Below are 21,066 nucleotides of genomic sequence, written 5' to 3' on the forward strand. Positions count from 1 at the left end.
GTGTGTGCTGAGGGACACACTGAAGTTCAGTGTAGCCAACGCGAAGATTTTGCGTAGGAGCACCACAGGCTAGGGTCATTTCGCTCCTGGAGAATGAGGGCCGAGTGTGGTGAGGATATCGCTCAAACAAGGGAGGGATATCAGCCCTGCGGGCCACATGAGTTGCAATGGTGCCATATGTAAAGACAAGGGGAGTTGTTAACCCTACCGTGTATAACACGAGCCATTTTAAAAGAGACTAAGAATGTGTTGAGTTTTACACAGATTTTGTTTTGTATAAGAAAGATATACACAAAAAGGTTAACTTAGCGGGTCTGGCTGGAGAAGATGACTTTTCGGGTCGGGACCCTTGTTTTGTCTATATTTGTTAAATTCCCACCGGGCTTTTGAGGGTTAATTTATTTTTAATCGCAGAGCCTCTACAATAGAGGGAGCTGTTCCTCGAGAACTGTAAATCAGACACAGCCTCTGGCTCACTGTCTGAACGTGGCGTGCCAGGCGGGCGTTTCCCCAGTTCCTTTCTGTGCTGTGTGTCTGGCTCTGGATCTCGTTCCATGTTCATGGTCACCGGCTCCCTCTACTATCGTCACTCTCCTAATACAGCGAGGGGATACACAGCAATAGGAATGGAAAATTAAAGCGAGTTTGGAACCTACTTGGTGGCAGACTTAGCATCGGAACGTCTGCAGCAGCCTGGATCCGTCGGTGCCGAGACGGCCTTGGAGTTTATACAGGCGAGACGTTGTGCAGTCCACTGAAAGGGGCCAAGCAGCTGGAAGAGGCGGCAGCAGGGACTCAACTCAGCAGCCTCCTGTCCCCGCAGCTGTGCGAGTGAAGCTGGGGGTTGCGTGGCCCAGACATCGCCCTCACCCCTCACATCAGAAGAAGTCGAGGGGTGAGGGGTGGAAGATCCCCGTGGTGGGGGACGAGGGCCAATAACCCCGCAGCTACCGAGAATTTTGTTTTACTTTCCTGGAGCTGCGGTTATAGTGACAAGGAAAGGGAGGGGAAGCAAGATATTGATGAATAAAACGTTCTCCGACAAGACGGAGAGAGCAATATAATGAAAGGGGAAAAGATCGGCTGAAGACTGGCGATCGGATGAAAAGAAAATTAAATTGAAAGCAATTAAGACCGTACTCCGAAGAGAAAAGGATTGATTTTTTCGAAAAGGAAAATATCCGCAAAACCAAGGGACTTAAAAAAGGTGAACGTTTATTTTTTCCCCTTCCTTCGAGCGGAAAAGCAACATCGCCGCGGAGAAAAAACATATTTAAAACGGGAGATTCCTCTCATTTTTGACAAGTTTTAAACAAATATATTTCCGATTTATCTCCCCGACACAGAGGACCCCATTTAAACTTTTGATTGAGAATTTAACAGGAAAGACAAATGGAAATCTTCAATATATTGCGCAGACCGTAATTTCCCACAGAAGAAAATAGTTTCAAAGAGAATATTTCCCCACCCTCTTGGTTGGGAAGTCGACGGTTCCCCGCCCCGGATTTTAAATAACCGGACTAAAAAGGAAAACAATTTATAAATCCAACCGGACCGGGAGTTACCGTAAGCGGAGCCACTTCCCGCCCATCATCCGAGCCCATCGGACCCAGGCCCCAGGCCCCGACTGTTGGTTGGTCTCGCCGTCCGTCCCAGTGGCGCCGCCAACAACGACCAAGCGAGAGCCAGGGGCCGCATCAGGGGGCAGTTGGACTCGGCCGGTGGCGGGCCCGCCGTCGCTCTCCTCACGGGATTTTCTCGTCTTCTTACTGTATTCCAGCCGCCAGTCTGCGGAAACGATGAATGCACGGTCCCGCGCCGTTGGCGTGGTGCTGCCCAGTTGTCAGTAACCAAGGAGCCGCACTGACCGCACGACGTCTTCTGAATATTCTTGTGCATTCGTCGTCGTTGGACATGGCTGCTTCCTTCTGCCTTCTCTTCTTTGGGATGCAGGCCGCCTTGTTAAGCGCCGGGGGCGGTAAGTGACAGATTTTTCTCACCCCCCCCTGTAAAGGTTGTTGTGGATTGCAAACGGATTTAAAGAGGCTGCACAGACTGACAGAGGGTAGGGACGGAAGGGGAAAGGAAAAGGATTAAGTGAGGATGAGGTGGGGGAAAGAATGAGGTGGAAAAACGTGAAAATGGTAGTCAAGTCGAGTGTATTGTATGCACGAGTACGGTGAGAGAGAGAGAGAGAGAGCACCAAATCTTTGTAGAGCACTACAATGAAAATCTCGCAGCACAGCCACATGGACTCTGACAAAATACAAACGCAAATTGTACATAAATTACACAATAGGACAAGTCTGAAAATTAAAAAAACATTAGTAAAACGTTGAAAAACAAGTAGTTGGATTTGAGGTTCGGAAATGGGTGGCGGTTGCTACTGAATCATAAACCTTGGACTTGGCCTTGATGTTTAAAAAATATTTACTCAAGATTGATTATTATGGAGAAATTCGGATGCATTATTTTGTAAACTTGTCATGGATTGTTGATGCATTTATTGTAAAATACTGGCCGACTGGAATAAGATCTGGTTTAGTTTTGATTCCCACGAATACCTGAATGTCCAGCTCTCCTTTGTGCAGTATTGGACTGCCCACTACCATCCTGATGTAAGGTATTACGGCTTCTGCATGTAGATCGAAACATGCACAGGTTTTCAGTACACGCTGTTGCCAGTGTGGATCTTCTTTATTTTGCAAAAGTACACTGCGCATACTCACACATATTCACGAGACTGATAAGATATAGAATATATCACATGACACAAATCATACCATTCTAGTACTTAGTTCTTAAAGTTACAGTTACCATTATATACACTACACTGCTCTCCCCCATAGAAAGTAAAATAACTTGTAAATTATACGAACAAGAATAATTTAATAAATTTAACCTGACTGGTTTACGCACTCTTTCTGATCTCCTGAGTGGTTTTGGGGGAGTGTCAGGTTCTGGTTCTAAAGGAGAGTCAAGTTCTGGATCATTTACTTTCTTTGGAGATTCTGATTTTACATCTGAACTTGGAATAATACCAAAGTCTGACAGATCTGCTTCTTCACCTATGCTTTGTTCTTGTTCATTCCTTGCTGGGATCATATGGTTTATATGCACACTTCTCGAACACACACGCGGCTCGAGGATGGTATGTTGCCTCACTGGTGCCAGGGTCCAAGACGTCTCAGACCGACTTCAGAACATCCTCGAGAGGGAAGGGGAGCAGCCGGAAGTAGTTGTGCATGTAGGCACAAATGACATTGGTAAGAAGAGGAAGGAGGTTCTGCAACGTGAGTGCAGAGAACTAGGCAGGAGGCTGAAAAGCAGGACTTCTTGGGTGATTATCTCTGGGTTGCTTCCAGTACCTGTGCCAGTGAGGGTAGGAACAGGGAGATAGGGGATCTGAATGTGTGGCTGAGGAGTTGGGGCAGGGATTTAGATTTCTAGATCACTGGAATCTCTTCTGGGGCAGGGGTGACCTGTACAAAAGGAACGGGTTGCACATTAATTGGAAGGGAACCGACATTCTGGCAGGCAGGTTTGCTAGTGCTATAAGGTGGGTTTAAACTAAAAATTTGGGGGGTGGAGTCAACAATGTGGAAGCGTATCCGTGCAGCTAACGGGAAAGAGAGTGTAGGAAAGGTCATGTTTAAACTAAGAAGGCAGGGGGATGGGACCCAATGGAAGGAGACAGAAGCCCCTAGAAGGAGGACAGAAGCAAAAAGCAGTAGGGAGAAAAGAAAAACTAACCTGAAAGCTTTGTGCCTGCATGCGAGGAGCATTCAAAATAAGGTGGATTAATTGAATGCAAAGTTAGTAGTTAAGTGATATGATATAGTTGGAATTACGGAGACATGGCCCAGGGTGACCAAGGCTGGGAGCTAAACATGCAGGGGTATTCGATATTCAGGAAGGATAGACAGAAAGGAAGAGGTGGGGTGGTATTGCTGGTTAAAGAGGAGTAATGCAATAGCAAGGAGAGACATTAGCTTGGATGCTGTAGAATCAGTATAGGTAGACAATAGACAATAGGTGCAGGACTAGGCCATTCGGCCCTTCGAGCCAGCATCGCCGTTCAATGTGATCGTGGCTGATCAACCACAATCAGTACCCCGTTCCTGCCTTCTCCCCATATCCCCTGACTCTGCTATTTTAAGAGCCCTATCTAGCTCTCTCTTGAAAGCATCCAGAGAACCCGCCCTCTGAGGCAGAGAATTCCACAGACTCACCACTCTCTGTGAGAATTTTTTTTTCCTCGTCTCCATTCTAAATGGCTTACTCCTTATTCTTAAACTGTGGCCCCTGGTTCTGGACTCCCCCAACATCGGGAACATGTTTCCTGTCTAGCGTGTCCAAACCCTTAACAATCTTATATGTTTCAATTAGAAGTCCTCTCATCCTTCTAAACTCCAGAGTGCACAAGCCCAGCTGCTCCATTCTCGCAGCATATGACAGTCTTGCCATCCCGGGAATTAATCTTGTAAACCTAAGCTGCACTCCCTCAATAGAAAGAATGTCCTTCCTCAAATTAGTGGACCAAAATGTACACAACACTCCAGGTGTGGTCTCACTAGGGCTCTCTACAACTGCAGAAGGACCTCTTTGCTCCTATATTCGATTCCTCTTGTTATAAAGGCCAACATGCCATTCACTTTCTTCACTGCCTGCTGTACCTGCATGCTCACTGTCTGAAGAAGGGTTTCGGCCCGAAACGTTGCCTATTTCCTTCGCTCCGTAGATGCTGCTGCACCCGCTGAGTTTCTCCAGCTTTTTTGTGTACCTGCTTACTTTCATAGACTGATGTACAAGGACCCCCAGATCCCGTTGTACTTCCCCTTATCCCAACTTGACGTTATTTAGATAGTAATCTGCCTTCCTGTTTTTGCTACCAAAGTGGATAACCTCACATTTATCTGCATTAAACTTCATCTGCCATGCATCAGCCCACTCCCCCAACCTGTCCCAGTCACCCTGCACTCTCATAGCATCATCCTCACAGTTCACACTGCCACCCAGCTTTGTGTCATCTGCAAATTTGCTAATGTTACTTTGAATCCCTTCATCCAAATCATTGATGTATATTGTAAATAGCTGCGGTCCCAGCACCGAGCCTTGCGGTACCCCACTAGTCACTACCTGCCATTCTGAAAGGGACACGTTAGTCCCTACTTTTTGTTCACACAGAGAATGGTGAATCTCTGGAATTCTCTGCCACAGAAGGTAGTTGAGGCCAGTTCATTGGCTATATTTAAGAGAGAGTTAGATGTGGCCCTTGTGGCTAAAGGGATCATGGGGTATGGAGAGAAGGCAGGTACAGGATACTGAGTTGGATGATCAGCCATGATCATATTGAATGGCGGTGCAGGCTCGAATGGCCTACTCCTGCACCTATTTTCTATGTTTCTTGTCTGCCAACCACTTCTCTATCCATGTCAGCACTCTACCCTCAATACCATGTGCCTTAATTTTGCCCACTAATCTCCTATTTGATACCTTATCAAATGCTTTCTGAAAGGTAGAACTGCAAAATAGCCAAGGGCAGAAAACGCTTGTTGGGGTTGTACACAGACCACCAAACAGCAGTAGGGAGGTTGGGGATAGCATCAAGCAGGAACTTAGGTATGCGTGTAGCAAAGGTACAGCGGTTATCATGGCAAATTTTAATCCACATATCTGAAAAGACTGGACCCTTTCCCACCCCAACCAATACTTCACACCCACTCTCAGCCTGACCCCAGTCTGCAAAGACTGGACCTTTCTACACCCACTCCTCCCCAATCTACTTCTATGTAGTTTTTTTGGCGTTTGGCAAACAACTTTTTAGTGCATTACCGCCACCAACTGGTATGGAGTGTGGATCAAATAACATTATAACTTATATACTAATAACCTATATCTTTCCAAACAAATTGGTTACCCTGAGAAAAAGCAATAGGATTTGATAGCACTTATATGAATTCTTTTGTAAAATATCTATTAAATCAAATTGTACTTTTTCTTTTCTGAATCGATCACTCATTTGTCTTCTTTCTTCCTCATACCTCTCACAATGTATAATGACATGCTCTATTGTCTCTTCTTGCCCACAGTATTCACATCTGCCTGTATTATGCTTGCCTATTATAAAAAGTGTACTGTTCAGACCAGTGTGTCCAAATCTGATTCTTGAAATTACTGTCTCCTCTTTTCTGTTTTTTTCCTGCACATCTCATTTCTCCCACTTTCCTCTGGACTCTGTAGAACCACCGTCCTTTCTGCTCTTCCTCCCATTGCTTTTGCCATCTTTCCTTCAGTCTTTGCTTAATAATGTCTTTGATTTCAGTTTTACCTATGTTAATACTTAAATCAATCTTACTTCTTTTTGTTACCTCTTTTGCCACCTTATCTGCCATTTCGTTTCCTCTAATGCCAACGTGTGCTGGTACCCATAAAAATATGACTGTAAGCCCCATCATTTGAATTCTGAATAGTGTTTGTTGTATTTCAATCAAAATGTCTGGTCTACTGTCTGAATGGCTGTGCTGTAAACTCTTTATTGCTAAACTTGAATCTGAACAAATAACTGTCCTTAAAGGCCTGGTATCCTCGACCCACTGTACCGCTAACAATATTGCAATCATTTCACCTGTGTATTCTGAGACCTCATTATTGATCCTCTTCCCTACTTTGATGTGAAATTCTGGTACAATAAATGCTACTCCTACTTTATCTACTGAATCTTTTGATGCATCTGTATAAATTTGGACAAAGCTGTAGTATCTATCAATGTATTCCTGTATGATGAATGAATTATACATACGTTGTTTATCCTTGTTTTTCTGTTCTAATATTGTAAAGTCTACTGTTGCATCTGGAAGTATCCAAGGTGGAATTGAAGGTAATGGAACCGTTGGAACCACATTTAATTGTGCTATGCTGATTTGTAATGCTCTCTGGGTCACTGTCCATCCAAAACTTTTTGTTTCCCTTCTCTCCTTTTCCCAGCATGGTTTGACAGTAACTTGTGCTGGGTGTCCTCCCCAATCACCACTTCACACCTACTTAAAGCAAGACTCCAGCCTGAAAAGATTGGACCCTTTCCAACCCACCCCTCTCCAATAACCATTTCACACCCAATTACCCATCTCTCTGTGCTGCACAACATCACTTCTCCATCATCAACAATAAAAATAGACGAGGTGGAGAGGCTGTTTAGACGACAGAAAAGCCGGAAAACTCCAGGACCGGACAATGTTTCCTCCTCTACTCTCAAGCTCTGTGCCGAAAAACTGGCACCGGTCTACACAGACATTTTCAACCAGTCCCTGCAAACCTGTACTGCCCCTGCCTGCTTCAAAGTCTCCACTATTGTCCCTGTACCCAAAAAGGCAAGGATTACTGGTCTTAATTACTACAGGCCTGTCGCACTGACCTCTGTAGTCATGGAGTCCCTTGAAAGGCTTGTGCTGGCCAAGCTGAAAAATATCACAAACACCCTACTGGACCCTCTGCAATTTGCATATTGGGCCAATAGATCTGTGGATGACGAAGTCAACCTGGGCCTGCACATCATCCGCCAGCACCGAGACCGCCAGGGGACCTATGCAAGGATTTTGTTTGTTGATTTTAGCTCTGCATTCAACAACATTGTACCAGAGCTACTACACTCCAAACTTTCCGAGTTGACTGCCTGAACCCTTCTGTCGGTGGATCACCAGCTTCCTGACAGACAGGAGGCAGCATGTAAGGCTGGGAAAGCACATCTCGGACCCGCAAACCCTCAGCATAGGAGCACCGCAAGGCTGCGTACTCTCCCCTCTCCTCTACTCTCTCTACACCAATGACTGCACCTCCACTGTCTCCTCTGTCAGGCTTCTCAAGTTTGCGGATGCCACAACCCTGATTGGACACTGATCCAGGATGGGGAGGAATCTACCACAGACAGGAAGTGACACAGCTGGCGTCCTGGTGCCATCGTAACAACCTAGAGCTCAATGCTCTTAAGACAGTGGAATTTATAGTAGACTTTAGGAGAGTTCCCCCTCCACTCGCCCCTCTCACCATCAACAATAACACAGTCACATCTGTGTAGTCTTTTAAGTTCCTGGGAACCATCTTCTCCAAGGACCTTAAATGGGGGGCAACCATTGATTCCACAGTCAAAAAGGCACAACAGAGGATATTTTCCTGCGGCAGCTGAGGAAGCACAATCTGCCACAGGCAATGATGGTCCAATTCTATACGGCCATCGTGAGAGTCTGTCCTCACCTTCTCCATCATGGTGTGGTTTGGCTCAGCCACCAAGCACGACATCCGGAGGCTGGAGTGAATCGTTCGATCAGCTGAGAAGGTTATTGGCTGCAACCTTCCCTCCATTGACGAACTGTACACTGCAAAGGCCAGGAAGCGAGCGGGTAAGATCATCTCTGACCCCTCTCACCCTGGCCACAAACTCTTTGAATCACTTCTCTCTGGTAGGCGACTCCGGACTGTCAAAGCTGCCACAGCCAGACATAAAAACAGCTTTTTTCCATGAGTAGTAGCTCTATTCAATAACCAAAAATCTCAGATTCAGATTCAATCTTTATTGTCATTGTGCCGTGTACAGTACGGAGACAACAAAATGCAGTTAGCATCTCACCCAGAAGAGTGAACATAGAATAATGAGCAGTAAAATATATATATGTGCAAACAGTAGTAGTAGTAGTGCAATTTTTCTGGGGGAAGGAGTGTCCGGGGGGGGGGGGGGGGGGGACTGGCAATCACCAAGGTGCAGAGTTAAGTAGTGTAACAGCCGCAGGGGAGAAGCTGTTCCTGAACCTGCTGGTCAGCAACGGAGAGACCTGTAGCGCCTTCCGGATGGTAGGAGGGTAAACAGTCTGTGGTTGTGGTGAGAGCAGTCCTTGACGATGCTGCGCGCCCTTCGCAGACATCGCTTGCTTTGGACAGACTCAATGGAGGGGAGTGAGGAACCGGTGATGCGTTGGGCAGTTTTCACCACCCTCTGCAGTGCTTTCCAGTCGGAGACAGAGCAGTTGCCATACCATACTATGATACAGTTGGTAAGGATGCTCTCGATGGTGCAGCGGTAGAAGTTCACCAGAATTTGAGGAGCCAGATGGACCTTCTTTAGTGTCCTCAGGAAGAAGAGACGCTGGTGAGCCTTCTTGACCAGTGTTGAGGTATTGTGGGTCCAAGAGAGCTCATCAGAGATTTGACCCCCAGAAACCTGAAGCTGGAAACACGTTCCACCTCGGTCCCGTTAATATGGATGGGGGTGTGCGTTAATATGGATCTGTAGCCTCCTTTTGCTCTGGTATTTTATTTAATTCACATGTTTAATCAATAATGTTTTATTATTAATGTTTAATGTTCTATGTGTCATTCCTAACTGTCACTGTATGTTGTTGTCACTTGTGGGCGGAGGACCAAGGCAAATTCCTTGACCAATAAACTTATTCTTATTCTTATTATAGGGCCAACCAAATTGGTAACAGTGCTGAGGGGGAGGATTTCCTGGAATGGGTTTTTAAACCAATATGTAGAGGAACCGTCTGGAGGGCAGGCCATCCTAGACTGGATATTGTGTAATGAGGAAGGATTAGTTAGCGATCTTGTTGTGCAAGGCCCCTTAGGCAACAGTGACTATAATATGGTGGAATTCTGCATTAGGATGGAGAGTGACACGGTTAATTCAAAGACTGGGTTCCTGAACTTGAATAAAGGAGACTGAAGGTATGAGACAGGAATTGGCTAGGATAGACTGGCAAATTATACTTAAAGAGTTGACAGTGGAGATGGAATGACAAAGATTTAAAGACCGCATGGATGAACTCCAGAAAAAATAAAACTGGTTAGGCGGCTCAACCGTGGCTGATGAGGGAAGACAAGGATAGCGTTAAATCCAAGGAAGAGGCATTTACATTGGCCAGAAGAAGTGGTAAACCAGAGGACTGGGAGAAATTTAGAACTCAACCGAGGAGGACAAAGTAGCAATGTTACAAAATTTTGAGATTTAAAAAATCAAGTCTGTAATTTATCCCATCAGATAAAGCCTAAAAAGAAGTTTAATTTGACACCTAATTCACTTTCATATCTCATGTATTTAAAAAGTTATGGCCATTTTCATACTCGGAAATTAGCATCTTGTTCCCTATTGATTTTCTATGGACATAACAAAAAAGCTGTGATCGTGGACAGTCAAAAGCCCATAACTTTCTTAAAAATTAAGAGAACTGAATGAAATTTTCAGTTATCATAGATTGAACCATTCTGAAACAAATATAAAATAATCTTACTTGGATGACCTGAAATTAAAGCATATAATTAGTTAGTTACCCAAGTGTAGCTAATTTCAAACTTCAATTACTAGATCTAAACATCTATCCATTTCTTAATAAATGATTAACATTTTTAAATAGCCTAAGTGTGCAAATAATATTCATAAATAATTCACAATAAAACATGATTTTTAAATCTCATTTACATTAATTTATAGGCCAAATGGAAGGAATTTAGTGTTCAATTGCTGTAAATTAATGTCCATTTTAAATCAGCTTTCTAGGGGGATCCTGTGAACGCGCTGGTTTAGAACGTTCACATTGCGGTAGATTTGTGCCCTCAAATGCCCAGAAAAATACTGCGGGATATAATGGGGCCAAAATGAGCTACTCGCAATATTAAACTTTGTATAAAGGGATCTTAAGAAGCCCTTTTTAATGTAAAAATAAGCTACATACCTTCTGTGGTTTGCTCTATGAGACCCTGACGGCTGTCGGTGGTCGCGGGTTTAGAGATTGATTTTTAAACTACTATAACTATTATCCAAGGCCTTTAAAACTAATAATAGCTTTTGCGACGGGGTCTTCCAGCGATCTTTCGTTAATAATTAACAAGGCTGAACATCTTCGATTTGAACAGCCTAGAGAAAATCGCGTTTTAAACCTGCCCCCCTCTAAACGGCGCCAAAATCGCGCACACCCGCAGCGACAGATTTTCAGGGACGCTTCAGGTAGGCTTTGCAACATACCTAGACAAAGGAGTTAATTAAGAGGGGGAAACAAGAGCATGATAGAAAGCTTGCGGGGAATATAAAAACTGACACTAAAAGTTTCTTTAGGTATGTAAAAAGGAAAAGATTAGTGAAGACGAATGTAGGTCCCTTACAATCAGAGACAGGTGAATTTATAATGGGAAACCAGGAAATGGCAGAACAGTTAAACAAGTACTTTGGTTCTGTGTTCAAAAAGGAACTGCAGATGCTGGAATATCGAAGGTACACAAAATTGCTGGGGAAACTCAGCGGGTGCAGCAGCATCTATGGAGCGAAGGAAATAGGCGACGTTTCGGGCCGAAACCCTTCTTCAGCTTGGTAACAGTGCTGATGGGGAGGATTTCCTGGAATGGGTTTTTAAACCAATATGTAGAGGAACCGTCTGGGGGGCAGGGTTTCGACCCGAAACGTCGCCTATTTCCTTCGCTCCATAGATGCTGCTGCACCCGCTGAGTTTCCCCAGCAATTTTGTGTACTTTGGTTCTGTCTTCACTTAGGAAGACTCAAACAATCTCCCGGAAATACTAAGGGACTGAGGATCTAGTGGGAGGGAGGAACTGAAGGGAATCCACATTAGTCAGAAAATGGTGTTCGGTAAACTGTTGGACTGAAGGCAGATAAATCAGGGCCTGATGGTCTGCATACCATAGTACTCGAGGAGATGGCCCTAAAGATTGTGGATGCAGTGGTGATCATTTTCCAATGCTCTCTTGACTCTGGATTAGTTCCTGTGGACTGGAGGGTAGCCAATGTAACTCCACTTTTTAAGAAAGGAGGGAGAGAGAAAACGGGGAATTATAGACCAGTTAGCCTTACATTGGTAATGGGGAAAATGCTGGAGCCCATTATTAAAGATGTTATAGCAGCGCATTTGGAAAGCAGTGACGGGATCGGTCAAAGTCAGCATGGATTTATGAAGGAAATCATGCTTGACTAATCTTTTGGAAATGTTTGAGGATGGAGCAAGTAGAATGGATAAGGGAGAGTCAGTGGATGTGGTGTATCTGGACTTTCAAAAAAGCATTTGACAAGGTCACACACAAGATTAGTGTGCAGAATTAGAGCACATGGTATTGGGGGTAGGGTATTGACAGATAGAGAACTGGTTGGCAGACAGGAAGCAAAGAGTAGGAATTAACGGGTCCTTTTCAGAATGGCAGGCAGTGACTAGTGGGGTGCCGCAAGGCTCGGTATGGGACCCCAGTTGTTTACAAAATATATATTTACGTTTAGATGAGGGGATTAAATGTAACATCTCTAAATTTGCGGATGACACAAAGCTGGGTGACAGTGTGAGCTACGATGAGGATGCTATGAGGCTGCAGGATGACTTGGATAGATTGGGTGAGTGAGCAGATGCATGGCAGATGCAGTATAATGTGGATAAATGTGAGGTTATCCACTTTGGTGGCAAGATCAAGAAGGCAGATTATTATCTGAATGGTGTCAGATTTGGAAAAGGGGAAGTGCAACGAGACCTGGGTGTGCTTGTACATCAGTCACTGAAAGTAAGCATGTAGGTACAGCAGGCAGTGAAGAAAGCTAATGGCATGTTGGCTGCCATTGCGAGAGGATTTGAGTTTAGGAGCAAGGAGGTCCTACGCAGTTGTACAGGGCCCTGGTGAGACCGCACCTGGAGTATTGTGTACAATTTTGGTCTCCTAATTTGTGGAAGGACATTATTGCTATTGAGGGAGTGCAGTGTAGGTTCACCAGGATAATTCCTGGGATGGTGGGACTGACATTTGATGAAAGAATCGGTCGACTGGGCTTGTATTCGCTGGAATTTAGAAGGATGAGACGATATTATAGAATAGAAACATATACTCTTAGAGTATTGGACAGGGTAGTTGCAGGAAAAATGTTCCATATGTTGGGGGAGTCAAGAACCAGGGGTCACAGTTTAAGAATAAGGGAGTGAGATGAGGAAACATTTCTTCACCCTGAGAGTTGTGAATCTGTGGAATTCTCTGCCACAGAATGCAGTGGAGGCCAATTCACTGGATGTTTTCAAGAGGGAGTAAATTTAGCTCTTGGGGCTAAGGGAATTAATGGATATGGGGGAAAAGCCAGAACACAGTACTGATTTTGAATGAAACATAGAAAATAGGTGCAGGAGGAGGCCATTCGGCCCTTCGAGCCAGCACCGCCATTCATTGTGATCATGGATGATCAGCCATGATCATATTGAACGGCGGTGCTGGCTCGAAGGGCCGAATGGCCTACTCCTGCATCTATGTTTCCAACACGTCCTCCAATTTCTACAATGTACCTCCTGGTACCACACACTTCAACTATTGTTCCCACCTCCCATTTGTTTGCTTTGTGAGGGGGGCTGAGAACACAAACCTGATCATGTGCATTGAACCTATGTTCTTTTTGACTTCCAGCATCATGACGTTTCTGATCTGATTGTTTGCGTTGAACCTTAGGAGATGTGTTAGGTAGAACCAAACTCCGTCTAGTTCTGATCATTCTTTTGATGAGAAGTTCAGCTGGCGTATACCCTGTGGTAGATTGTGGCGTGGTACGATATTTCAATAAGAAACTAGCTAGCCGTTGTGACATACTGAATTTTGAATTCCCTTCAAGAACTTGTTTCTTGAGAACTCCTTTGACTATCCTCTCTGACCTTTCGGCTGCGCCGTTAGATGCCGAATGGTAAGTTGGCACTAAGGTATGCTTGATACCATTAAGCTTCATGAAAGTTTGGATCAGTGCAGCACGAAATTGGGGGCCGTTGTCAGAGAAAAGCTCTTCAGGTAACCCATGACACGCAAAGAGAGACCACAATGTTCAATTCAATGAACTTTATTTATCCGTTAGGAACTTCATTTGTGCAGAACATCAGTGCGTGTGCAGTTCACATACTTAGCAACACAACACAATATACCACGCACATCACATACCAGCAGTCCAACAGTGGTCAGTAGGTAAACCTTAGAAAGCACAATACATGAAGAATAGGCAATAAAAACATTAAAAGAATGTTAAAAATGTATATATAAATAAATAGATCACTATTCATGAATCTAATGAATGTAGGCGTGAAACTCAACATGGCTCTCTTAGTCCTGAATGTGAGTGACCTGCATCTCTGACCTGAGGGTAGAAGACTGTATTGGCTGTGCAGTGAGTGAGTGGTGTCTGAGGCTATTTGTGTTCCTTTTAGTTTAGTCCTTCTATTGTAAATACTGATCAGTGGTTCCTGCTCCAGTCCGATTATTTTACTGCTCATTGATATGATTTGTTTAGTGGGTTGCGATGGATGTTGGATAGTGACCCAAACCAGGCTGACATATTGAAGGTTATTACTGATTCAATGAAACATTTGTAAAAAGCTGTCGGGACTGACAGGTGAACCTGAAGTCTGCGGAGTTTCCTCAGGAAAAAGAGGCGCTGCTGACACTTAGAAAATATAGTTTCACTGTTTAGTTGGAAGGTGAGTTTGTGATCAATTATTGTCCCAAGGTATGACTCGACCCTTTCTATTGGCTGGTTGTTGACTTACAGAGTGGGGGTGATGGAAGGATCTTTACGGAAGTCAACAACCAACTCCTTTATTTTGGAGGAATTGAGGTCAAGGCAGTTCCGCCTACACCACTCTGCAAAAATGTCCATCTCAGACTGTAACTGTCCCTGTGAGTTGGTGGGGGCCATGATCACAGTGTCATCAGAGTATTTAATGTATGTTATACCTGGGTTGGTGCTCCTGCAGTCGTTTGTGTATCGTGTGTACAGAACCGGTGAGATTACAGAGCCTTGTGGGGCTCCTGTGGAGACTGTCTTGGATGAACTGAGGTGACCGTTGACTCGGACCCTCTGGTGTCTATCTGTCAAGAGGATCAGGTGCGGGTTGACATCCATCTGGAGCAGTTTTCGTCCCATCAGGTGAGGTTGCACGGTGTTAAAGGCGCTAGAGAAGTCCACAAAAAACAGCCTAATTAATGATTTGGGCTTCTCAAGATGGGTATAGGCGCCATGCAGCAGCGTTAGTACAGCATCTTCCACACCCCTGTGCCGTTTGTATGCAAACTGAAAAGGGTCAGCATGCACACTGACCTCCTCCTGAAGCTGGGAAAGAATAAGCCTTTCATGACCAGAGATGTTAATGCCATAGGCGGGCAGTCATTGTCATAGGTGGGATTGCTCCTTTTGGCTCCAGGACAGATGGTTGAGGATTTCCAGAGTGACGGGATTGAATGTTCTGACAGGGAGCGGTTGAAGAGATGACATAAAACACCAGCCAGCTGGCTGCAGCAGGCCTTCAGCAACCGGCCACAGATCTGGTCAGGTCCTGGTGTTTGTTCGGTTTTATCCTCCTCAGCATGAGTTCAACCTCCCATGTCGCAGCTCCAGGTTTATTTGGGTAGGTAACATTGGAGTGAGCTCTGCTATTAGCTCCTCCCTCTCCTGTGAGTAGACAGACTGGTCAAACCTGCAGTAGAATTGATTAAGGCTCTCTGCCATGTTGTCAGAGTCTTCTGACCAGGTATTTGATGATGCCAAGTTATTGTTGGGGAGGCTAGCCAGTGTTTTAACACCTTGCCAGGCGTTCCTGGCTTTACCATCCGGAAAAAGTTTCTCAACTCTCTCCTTGTACCCTCTCTTTGTTGCTTTTATTTCTTTGTTTAGTCTATTTTGAATGAGTTTGGACTCAATTCTGTTTCCTTCAGTGCCCACATCGGATTCTTCATGAGGCAAACGCGACAATGCATCAGCGATAGGATTTTCTTTTGAGCTGCAGTACTTAATGCTGTAGTTATACTGTGACAGGAAAACTGCTCAGCGCTGTATCCTCGAGGCTTTCATTGTAGGTATTGCTGACCGAGGACCAAGAATAGTGAGAAGTGGCTTATGATCAGTAACCAGGGTGAATTTCCTACCCAACAGATACTGATGGAATTTCTAGATACCAAAGATAGTACTTTCTCCATTTGTGCATAATTACGCTCACTCTTGGTAAGTGTGCATGATGCAAAGGTCTGTAAGAATGCACATTTGCTTATTTTCAACTTTATATTGTGATCATCCAGCCTTTTCAACATTTCACTGAGTATCTCCAGATTCTCCTCCTCGGTAACAGTCGCAATCAGCAAGTCATCTTGATTGCTCAAACAACGTGATGTTCCTTGCAGAATCTTGTCCATTGTAACTTGGAAGATTTTTGGTGCTGACTTCACACCATAGGGTAATTTTGTGTAGGAATACAGCCCCATGTGTGTGTTTATCGTGAGGTACTGCTGGCTCTTACGATCAACTGAGCACATGCATGTGACAGATCTAGCTTAGAGAATACCTTGGAACCAGTAAGTTCAGTGAATAAATCTTGTGAGGTTGGTAGTGGATACTGTTCATCATCTGGCTGATGGTTAGTTTGTAGTCTCCACACCATCTTACTGTGTTGTCGGCTTTCGGAACCACCACTATTGGAGTAGCCCAATCACTGCGATCTGTTTTAACCAGTACATCATTTTGTTCCAACCTTTTGATTTCAGCTTCCACTTTACTTTTCAGCGAATATGGCACTGGCCGTGGTCTACAGTAGACAGGTTCCACATCGGGTCGAATCCTGATGTGTGCTTGCTCACCCTTTATGCCATTGTAGCTGTTATTGAACATAGCATGATGTTTCTGCAACAACTGATCCAGTTGTGTTTGCGCTTCGACTTGGAATACAGATTTCCGGTCCAGTTTCAGTAAGCGGTGCCAATTTTTGCCCATCAACATTGGCCTATTGGCATAACTTGCGACAACTATTGTCAACTTCAAAGTCTTGCCTTTGTGTTGTACATCACAAAATATCTCTCCACATGTCTCCAATACCTCTCCAGAGTACGTTTTCAACTGAACGTTTGTTTCTGTGATAGGCATATTGCTAAACTTGGATTCATAGATGTCTTGCTTATAATTACTATCAGCAGCAGTAGCAATACACATAGTTCACTTGACCCTTGTCTGAAAGTCCTCCTTTCCAGACCCACTGTTCGTAGTATAGATGCCACACAGTCCAAGTTCATCACTCTCTAACTGTTCTTCGAGGTAGTGAATCCCGCATTTGGTTTTGTCGTGCCTTTTGTTTTGCTTTGTCCTGTGATGGTGCTCTACATGCTGATGCAATGTGTCCTTTCTTTTGACAGTTGTAGCACTTGGAGTCCTTGAACTGGCACTTATTTGCTTTGTGTTGACCATTGCATCGATAGCACATCTGTGCTTTTCCCAGAACTTTGCTGTGAACGCCTTTTCCCTGTTTTGTCATGCTTGTGTTGTGGAACTGCCTTTTAACTGTTGACTGTGCCAGCATGTGTTGGTCGAAACTCATGTGCACTTTGACATGCCATCTCCATGGCCAAAGCAGTTTTGCATTCCAAATCAAAGCTAAGGGCTGGTGTATTCAGTAATTTTGATTGGATTCGCTCATCCAGATTAGACATACATTACACATACAAAGAAATGTTGCAAAATTGCAGTGTAGAGACAACTTCAATGAGATCATGTACTTACCCATAGTCTCACCAGACCTCTGGTTTCTTGTGTGAAATTTGTAACTTGATGAAATCTCTCTGGGCTTAGGGTTGAAGCGAGCATCAAGTTTTGAAAGAACGGTCTCAAATGAAACATCATTTGCTTTCCCTGGGGCTAGGATGTGGGTGAGGGATTCATAAGCTTCAGGACCAATTTCAGTTAATAGAATGGCTTTCTTTCGTTCCTGGATGTCCCTGTTTTGTGCTCTTACCTGCACTTGATCATCATCCTCTGTTTCTTTAGCTTCAGTAATATAATTTGCAATAAAAATAATTTCCATTCGCTCACAGTACGAGGTAAAGGTTTCACAGTTCTTGTCGAAAGTCCCTCGTCGGCCTATGTATCCCAAGGATGCCATCTTGCCACGTAGACACAACTCAAAGATAGCCTGACAAACTCTAAACTATTTGTACAGTTGCTGTTTTAAACTACAGTCCCATGCAAAGAAGGATCTGCGGCCTATCGTGTCCAGTTCGCAAACAACTGTCACAGCTTCGTATTTGCTGATTAAAATGTAAAACAACACTGCATATTGCAAAGCAGTCCTGCATTGTATTCAAAGGTTGAGTTCACAAACTCTATCCGATCCTCGTCACCATTGTAAGGTATTACGACTTCAGCATGTAGATAGATTCAAGCACAAGTTTTCAGTACACACTGTTGCCAGTGTGGGTTTTCTTTATTTTGCAAAAGTGTACTGCGCATACTCACACATATTCACGAGACTAATAAGATATAGAATATATCACATGACACATCATACTATTCTAGTACTCAGTTCTTAAAGTTACAGTTACCATTATATACACTACATCTGAATGAAGAGAAGAAACATTATATTCACCAAGGGTACCCCAAGATTGCATTGGCATCTATGTTTCAATCCAGCTGAACTCCTATTTTCTATTATTTGTGAATAATTGTTTCAGTGTTGATTTCTGCTTGATGGGGTTGTCAAAGTTCGTTTTTGAAAAAAGCAGATAGCAACAAAAACTGTTAAAGGTAAACCATGGCAATCTTTAATTGATTTGTCAGACAGGAGTGGCAAAGATCTACAATGAGCACAAACGTTGCTCAGTGCTTCTCGCGCTCCACTCACAGAACAAAGGAGAGTTAGCACAATTATACATTTTTCTTATCAGTAAAACACTCCTACCAAGTCTGAATATGGCATGACTGATGGATTCTGCAGCCTTTCATAATATAGGAAAGCTGGGTCCAAATCAAGCTCATCCAATAACAAGTTATTACTTATCTCTGGAGCGTCAGCTATTTTTTTCAATCTTGGCTTGTTTATGGCCTTGAAAGAAGCACATATTATTACTGTAGGATTCCATCTTAATTTCTTTATTGAAAAGACAACCTGTCCTCCATATTGTGTTCCATATAATTTACATTCAGACTTGGCACCGAGCCATTCTTTTGTTCTGCTAGACCATGCTTTTGTAGAAGAACGACTCCATTTTAGATATGACTATTAGATTTGACCATTAGCTCTGTCAGGGTGTGGGGGCGGGGGCGTTAGTTTGCAGTTTTTTAATGACTGATGCAAGTTCTCAATTGTAACTAGTATTGAATATCGGAATACTCTGGGTGCAGGGCCTCAAGCAACAGTTGTAGCCTTCAACTGACAATCATGTCCAAAGGAAAGCAATTTCTCATCTGTTATGACTCAATATTTGGTGTGGATATTTAACATGGAATATCTTCTGCCGTTTTTAAAGATTTTCAGAAGCATCATGAACAGGAGGAATGTCATCCAATGGTACTTTTAGTTTGAGTGCATTGAGTGAATCTCCAGCTTTATGTTCATTAGAGTGAATGTAAGGAAAAGGGTGAAAGATGGTGTGAATAGATGATAAAGAGAATTACAGATTATGAAAGTTTGCAACAAAGATAGGACTTAAGAAGGAAGCAATGAGTTAGTTTGGCATTTGTGAAAAAGGTAGAATTAGTTTGATGTTTATGTTTCAGTTGCTTGACAACCTTTGGATAAAAAATGTAGCTTATCTCAATTTCAAAAAGACAAGTGGCTACAAAAAAAGTTTAAAGAAGGTTTTTGCAGGTTTGGGGCAAATTTTGTATATTGTGTTGAATAGAGGGGCAATGTATTCAAATATGAACAGGAGTTGTGAAACATGCTGGATAAGGCATGTTAAAAGGAAGAAGGAACTGGGTGAAATGAACGATTAATTGTTGTTTATAATTAAGATGTTTGGATATTACATGCACACACTTATGACCATTCACAAAAATAACTACAAATGAGCTAGCCTCCATAATTCTTTGGGACAAAAAATTAGAGATTCAGCATACTCTATGAAGATATTTCTAACTACTTCTGTTTTAAACCAATAATCTTGAAATTTTGTCCCCCTGTTTGAGATTCTCCCACTAGTGAAAACATCACAACATCTACTCTGTCATGCTTTAAAGAATCCTGTATTTCATTAAGATCACGGCTCAATTTTTCTAGAAAGTACCATCCATGGGGGGCCAAACGACCGCAGTGTTCCTGGTCTGGTTTCACCAATTACTTCTTATAATTACAATAACTTCCCAATTTCTAAACTCCAACCCTTTTGCAATAAGGGCAATGTGTCATTTGCTCTCTGAACTATTTGCTGCATATGCCTGCTAACTTTTTGTGATTCAAACAAAAACAATACCATCCCTCTAGACTTGCTTGTGGTCTTTTTTCATTCAGAAAATAATCTGATGCTCAGCATTTTTAAACTGTCAAGGATACTACACACAAAATGCTGGAGTAATTCAGCGGGTCAGGCAGCATCTCTGGAGAAAAGGAATGGGTCTTGTTTTGGGTCGAGACCCTTATTCAGATTGAGAGTCAGGGGAGAGGGAAATTAGAGGTATGAAAAGTTACAGAGCAAAGCAGAGACTTAGTTGAAACAATGGAGCTCAGGGAAGGGGGGGGGGGGGGAGGGGGAAGAAAAGGATGGGGTGGAAGAAGCAACTGTTTTGTCAAACACTTACGCTCAGTCCACCAAGGCCCACTGAATCTCCTGTTGCTAACCATTTACCACTGCTTCCCATTTCCTTACTGATCTTTCTGTCCTGGGCTACCTCCATTGCAGAGTGAGGGCCGATGCAAACTGGAGGTACAGCATCTCGTATTCCTATTGGATAGCTTACAACCTAACATTATGAACATTGAATTCTCCAATTTTAGTTAACCAGCCAAACTCCCACCCCCCTTCCTCCCCGCCCACCCTCGCTCCTTTCTTTTACTTTCTCGCTTCCCTGTGCCCTACCTGGATGCGCACTTTTTTCTTCCCGCCCCTCCCTCTCCCTTTCCAGCTACAGTCCTTCCTCTGGCTTCACAATTTGCAAGTCTTCAATCCTTAACTTTTCATCTTTAGCCTTTGTCCAACCATCTGACTATCAGACCCCCCCCCCCCCCCCCCCCCCCCCCCCCCCCACTTGTAATCACCTATCCCTTGCCAGGCTTTGTTCTGCCCCCATCTCTCTCCCAGTTTTCTCTCCCT

At 43.8% G+C, this 21,066-nt stretch overlaps 1 protein-coding gene and 1 long non-coding RNA gene across 2 annotated transcripts in view; both read left to right on the forward strand.

The window, feature by feature from the left end:
* The first annotated feature begins 468 nt into the window (after positions 1 to 468).
* The window catches only part of bmpr2 (bone morphogenetic protein receptor type 2), a 180,420-nt gene continuing 159,822 nt past the window's right edge, over positions 469 to 21,066 (forward strand). Inside the window, exon 1 of the mRNA XM_033024276.1 lies at positions 469 to 1,978. Coding sequence (XP_032880167.1) covers positions 1,804 to 1,978 — 175 coding nt within the window. The 5' untranslated portion in view covers positions 469 to 1,803. The remainder of the gene's footprint in view (positions 1,979 to 21,066) is intronic.
* On the forward strand, positions 14,084 to 20,370 carry LOC116975324. Its single transcript, XR_004412596.1, has 3 exons — positions 14,084 to 14,477; positions 15,254 to 15,255; positions 20,360 to 20,370. It is a non-coding gene; the product is annotated as an uncharacterized LOC116975324 (long non-coding RNA).

Source organism: Amblyraja radiata, chromosome 7 (genome assembly GCF_010909765.2).
Source record: "Amblyraja radiata isolate CabotCenter1 chromosome 7, sAmbRad1.1.pri, whole genome shotgun sequence".
Classification (NCBI taxonomy): Eukaryota; Metazoa; Chordata; class Chondrichthyes; order Rajiformes; family Rajidae; genus Amblyraja; species Amblyraja radiata.